The sequence below is a fragment of the Sipha flava genome, unplaced genomic scaffold (assembly GCF_003268045.1).
Source record: "Sipha flava isolate LNK unplaced genomic scaffold, YSA_version1 385_pilon_pilon, whole genome shotgun sequence".
Taxonomy (NCBI): Eukaryota; Metazoa; Arthropoda; class Insecta; order Hemiptera; family Aphididae; genus Sipha; species Sipha flava.
The window spans coordinates 126,797-133,182 of NW_020273096.1; the positions used below are offsets into that span (position 1 = coordinate 126,797).

The 6,386-nt window shown below is 27.2% G+C and overlaps 1 protein-coding gene across 2 annotated transcripts; it reads right to left on the reverse strand.

Annotated features, from left to right (window-relative positions):
- Positions 1-234: 234 nt before the first annotated feature.
- On the reverse strand, positions 235-5,803 carry LOC112688269 (cholinephosphotransferase 1). Of its 2 annotated transcripts, none has more exons than XM_025561380.1 (9): positions 5,428-5,803; positions 4,762-5,097; positions 1,870-2,017; positions 1,668-1,790; positions 1,494-1,597; positions 1,274-1,405; positions 1,060-1,218; positions 843-968; positions 235-779 (listed from the first exon to the last, which is right to left on the reverse strand). In XM_025561380.1, exons 2-9 carry the CDS (start codon positions 5,002-5,004, stop codon positions 531-533), a joined length of 1,284 nt encoding a protein of 427 aa, XP_025417165.1. In that variant the 5' UTR covers positions 5,005-5,097; positions 5,428-5,803; the 3' UTR covers positions 235-530. The 2 variants fall into 2 exon arrangements, with proteins under 2 accessions (XP_025417165.1, XP_025417164.1); XM_025561379.1 differs by lacking the exon at positions 5,428-5,803 and adding an exon at positions 5,182-5,403.
- Positions 5,804-6,386: the final 583 nt, after the last annotated feature.

Here is a 6,386-nt window from a genome sequence, read left to right on the forward strand (position 1 = left end):
ATTATTCTATAAAACTAAATATCAAAAATCTTCTTTGATAACTATCATATTGCAGTATCAATTAAATTTACAACTTATAGAAGGGTTAATTTTTTTTTAACAAATATTAAGATAACTTTAAAAGTTTTAACAAAGACATATTGTATATAAAAAGCATATAAATCCGACTTCTATTAATATTTATAATAATTATTTAATAGTTGGATATTCTTATTTAAGTATATTAAATAAATGTACATTTCATGACCATTTTTTATTACATCAAACCACATATAAGAACATGCTAAAATTACAACACAAAATTTAATTTGACAAAAAATAACAAATAGTAGTTTGTTAATATATTCATAAAATTTGGCAATAGTAAATTTCATTCTTTCCAATGTACATAGTTACCTCAGCCAAATATATATAACAAATATAATATTAAAAAAAATATCAACGAACATACTTCAATATTTGGGTATTGATTATGAATCGTTGACTTGAGATTAACAATGATTCAGACTACAATTAACTTTATTATATTATTATTTTGTTTTCGTTTTAGATGGATATATAAAACTAGTCATAGTTGATGGGTATTTAAATTGATGTTGGTACAAGCCACTTGAATTGTTGCTACCATTTTTACTACTCGAACTAGACATTTTATTAGATGTACCCGGTTTTGCGATTGACATTGTCGTAGTTATATAGAATAAGTAAACACGTAAATGATCACATATTTCTTTGCAAACAAATATTGAATAAACTGTTAGATCAATTATGGTCCACGCCTATAAATATAAACATAATTTAATATAAAATATAACAAATCAATTTGTTTTTTAAATTATTACCAAGCAAACACACAGTACATAGTATTCTGGTAAAACAGAATTAAAATATTGATTTAAAAATAACATAGCTGGACCAATAAGCGTGGAATCAACATATTCAATTGGACTTTTAGTCATATGGGCAATCTAGTAACAAAATAAAGAATACATAATAACATTTTAAAATAAATTCAAACAATTAATTTCTACACTGAAAATTATTTTTATTATAATATACCACAAGTTTATTTGTTATTTTAGCAGTAACTACACCAAATGCCATTATGTATAGTACAGGGTGAGTCTCATAGATGTTTTCAGTACTTTTGCAGCTAATTATATATGCAGGTAGGACTACTAAGATCAGAGGAATAGCGGGAGATAAAACACTGGTTCCCTAGAAAATATAAGTAATAAGTATTTATTTTATAATAAATTATCAAAAATCTTACGGCCACTGAAGAACCATTTTTGCCAACACCACCAGTTAGAATAACAGTTAAATTTGATTTGGCTAAATATAACGAAATAGATAATGTCATAAGTAATAATATAAACTTGAGCTTGATATTAAAAGGAGGAATCTATAAATAAAAAGTATGATTATGTTTTTAACATGAAAAATTATAATAATATCTAAAATCAATATACACAATAGTATTTGTTACTTACTACAATATCCCATATACTTGTACCAAACACAGCAGACATTATATGGACAAATATAATAGATATTTGTGTTTCTGTAACATCAAATCTACCAAAGCGTAATGTACCTAAAATTATAGCAAAAATATAATCATTAGTAATACATAATTTATTTTTATTGCTATTAATTTTACATACCAGAAACATATGTCTGCCAATGTGCAAGATAAAATAAAGCAACAGCAAAAAAACTTTGCAAAAACATCCATGAAGGATATTCCCCTAACTTTACAGAAACACAGGTTGATAATGTAATGAATACTAGAAAATAATAATTAAGTAATAATACTCAAAATGTTAATTCATACATTTAAAACAAATTATATGTTAAATATCTTACCAGTAGAAATAGAATCACAACCATGATCAAATAATTCACCTAAAGGAGAAGAAGAACCAGTTCTACGTGCTTGTTTTCCATCAATAGCGTCTAAACTTTGATAAATAAATAAACCAAGACCACACAAAAAACTTGCCCACCTAGGAATCTGAAAAAATTCAAAATTAATAACACTACTTAGAGACTTATCAAATCTACATATAATACTGATATATATATATATCACTTTCCTAATTTCTGCTATTTAAAATACACTCAAAAAATACAAAAATAATTTTGATAATTATAAAATTACATTTCAAATTCTGTGTTAATAAATGATTAAAATTAATATGAGTATATTTTAAAAACAGAATATTTAAAAAATACTTTTTTCAAATTTAGGATTTAAATAGAAAAATAAATATAGATATTAGATAGGTACTAAATTTAACTAAATCTATAAAAAATGTATCAAAATATGCATATTGCTATAAATACCCAACAAATAATACAGTTTATGTATAAAATTTATTTGATTAACAATATATTTTCACAAAGCCATTATAGTATTCGGTGAAAGTCAACGCAACTGCTTGTAATACCCGTATCAGGTAGTATCGGATACCTATATAATATTATAGCTATTATTTCTAGACATTTTATCATTTTTTATTTTCAAGGGAATTTCGAAATCAATGCTATCATAAATACAAATTATAATTTTGATTATTATATTTAGTATGCATAAAAAAACAAAAATTATACAGCACACCTGAATAATTTTGTGGCACACTTGTGTGTATCCGTATCAGGGCTGAGCAAGTTACTCAAAAAATTGTAACCAGATACAAATTACTCTAAAATAACATATCTAAATACAAGTTACGGATTACTTTAAAAATATATTACACATATAAATGCAAATTATTTATCTGGGTTACATAAAATATACAAGTTATATTAAAAATTCTAAAAAAAAATCTTATTTTTATTAAAAATTATCTTCCTTAATACAAGATATAAGTTACAAATATAACTCAGATACATAACTCAAATGACTGTCTAGTCCTGGACTGTACTGTAAATCTTATTATAGTCGATTTATAGAGCTTTGAACCCAAGGAACAGTTTTGAATAACCCATCCTCTTAGCCCTTAAATTGAACCCACAATTTAAAAGGTTATATCCCAAACATTTTAAACCAAAAATGTAAACTAAAAATATCAATATTTTTTAGTGAAATCCCGAAACAAGTAAATATGTTATTTATTATATGCTTATATTTGGAAATAAAAATAAAAATTTAAATTTTAACAAATCAATTTGAATGAGTTTTTGTTTGTCAATCCTATTCGTGATTTTTTACTCAGATCTCATTATTTTCATTTTAAATTCTAAATAAGCAAAGCATATATAAATAAAATTGTTTTAGTTTTTAAATTTTTGCATCTACTAATTATATTATTTATTCTGAACACATTTTTAATTAAATTTCAAGTACCTATTTTAAATTTTAATCCATATTTACATATGAAAAATTTGAATAAAACATTAATAAATTATTAAGTTTTAATACATTTATGATTATAATAAAAATATTTTATAAATTGTTCATTTTAATAAAATATGTTAATCCAGTATTGAAATTAATAAACTAATCACATTACTTTTAATAATATATATTGTTAATCCATAAGTAAAAGGTTTTTTTGTCATTTACTTAATTAAAAAGTTACACAAATGGTTTTCATTTTTATTTTAATAAATAATTTTTTCATGTTTTTAAAATAATTATTACTGAAATCATTAGTTTACATAAATTAAAAATTTAATAATAGCCACTAAATTTGAAATTTTACACTTTAATATTAAACTACTTTTAATTTAGTACAAATGAGCATTTTTGTAAGCTATTTTGAAAAAATTGAGTAATTTTTTTCAACCTTTGTTTTATAGTTACATAATATTAAAATATTTTTTATTTAATAACACATAATAAAAAATAATGATATAAAAAATTATACATAATAAGGTATTTTTATTGTGAGCGGTCTACCGCCTATTTTTACTTGTCATAGTTAGTTAGTTTTTTAATAAAAATGTTTGTTGTTTGGCTAACATAATGCTTTAAGTGTTTTAATCGTAGAATAATGTATGACGTATAACAGCATGAGCTCAACTGTAACTGATTTTATCATACGTTTAAGATTACAGTAACTATTATTGCTAGACTTTATTATTGAAGTTAAATTGTTAAGATAATACTTAATCGCCATCAAATTAATAAGAATTACCTATAATATATATAGATACGCAGCAGATGACAGGTTTGCGATAGACATTATATATAATGTTTAAAAACATGTATTGTAGATGACAAGTGTATGGTAAACCTCATACAATAAGAATACCCATAATAAATGTATGTATTAATATTTTGTTTTAATTAGATATAATTTAATCAGAATCCTTAAATACATATATTCTGAACGATAAAACTTATATTTTATTATATATCATTATCAATTTCGGTACATTGTGTACAAAATTTTTTTTTAATTTTGTCTCATTTAATAAACCTCTACACTGGAATAATCCCATTAAACAGTGATTGAGGAACATTGTATAAGTGTTAATTTACGTATAGTTATTTATTTATAACTCCAAAGTTCTATAAATACATAATTCTCAACAAAAAAAACTAACTCTTAACATTCAGTATAATATAGAATAATAACATGATTATTTATTTTATAACAGTGATCATACAAATTATCCAGTAATTATGTATTATTCGCAATTTAATAGTCTATCAATTTTTAATTTTGTTTCTGATTTAATTTCTCTATATTTCTACCTGTATGATAATTAAATTATAATCTACAATAAAAGGTAAAAATATGCACTTACTTCTGAATTAGCATCTGGACTGTAGTGTATAATAAGTAGCGTAGTGATTATATTTACTAAAAGTCCAATAAGTGTAATTAAATTTGGTGCAAGCCAAATGGGTGTTTGTAGTACTAGCCAATTCCAAAAGGGTTGCAAATACGAATCTAAAACACTACGACTTTCACACTTATATGAATGCTCGCTAAGTTTCTTGAGTTGAACAGGCAACAGAATTTTATTTTTTGTAAAACAAAACAACATGGTGAAGATGTTTTAATACAGACACTGCATCAATGGCTAACAACGAATCACTATACTTGTAGATTTCTGAGTTGCTACTGCATCATAACACATCTAAAAAAAAATATTGACCACAGTAACGTAAAGATAGTCTCGATCAAATTAGAAAACCATTATTAGTATAAAACATTATCCTACCTAAATGTGTGTAGTTAAAACATAAATTTCGAGCGGTTAACAACGAGCCATTTTTTTTTCTCTGTTATTAAGCAATGTTATTCAAGACGGAATCAATGAAATGTTAAGCTAATAATTCAAACAGGAAGTAACAATAAACACTATTCTAGATTAAAATTAAATAGCATACACATAAATGTATGTATGTGCGTGCGCGTGTGAATAAAATGTTAAACGCCGTTGTGAAATAATTAGAAAATAACGCACTGGCATGCACGGAAACGGTGTTATCGACGGTGGCTGCTCGCCGGATATCAATCGAACCATTTGTTCCGTCGGTGATAAGAAATAATCATGCCACTCGCCAGCGCGTCGTCGTCCACATCACGCAGTATGTGTTACACGGAGGTTAACCGTTAAAATCAAACGCACACCGTTCACTGTTGTACCGGAGCGGGAAGGGGGAAATTTACAACGAGACCACGGACGGATAGAACGGCGATGGAAAATATAATCACACGGAATATTTTAATCGTAATTATTGTTAATTAAATACGTATTATTATTATTATTATTGCCGTGTTGTTGGACGCGTACGTCGCGAGTACGCGCAAACGTTTCCGAACAGTGCAACCGAGGTCGACCGCTCGGGTGATTAGTGTGATAAGGGTAATGGGAAACCGCGGGATCCGTGATAACGGCACCGAAGGATGTTGCTCGGACGGATGACGTACATCGGACGCGTTACGATAATAGTAATACAATGCTAATGAGCGAAAAACGACCGGTGGGGAAGCGAACGGAAAAAACGACCGCGTTTCTGCTGATTTACTGAAGTCGTGCGCAACGGTAAGGTGGACGGACGGTCGCGGGAAAAATGCCCAACAATATTCGTTGCATAACCCAAGGTGGAAAATTCCACCTTGACGCCTCCGAGTAACGCACGCAAAACGTGATTATTTTACATTTTTATCGTTATGATTGATTATCGAAACACCGCCTATACGTACGCAGGAACGTAAATACCTACACTTCGTGTTCACCACGTATTGCGCTCTGAATTGATGAGCTTTTTTTCCTTTTTTCTTTTTGAGTTCTATATGACATGCGACTGCCAACAAACGCGGTGCACAACAACACGGCAACCGACGAATCACCTTCACCGGACCGCTATACCGTTACATATTTACTACGCTGCGGTACCCGAGCGTTTCTTGTTCGATACG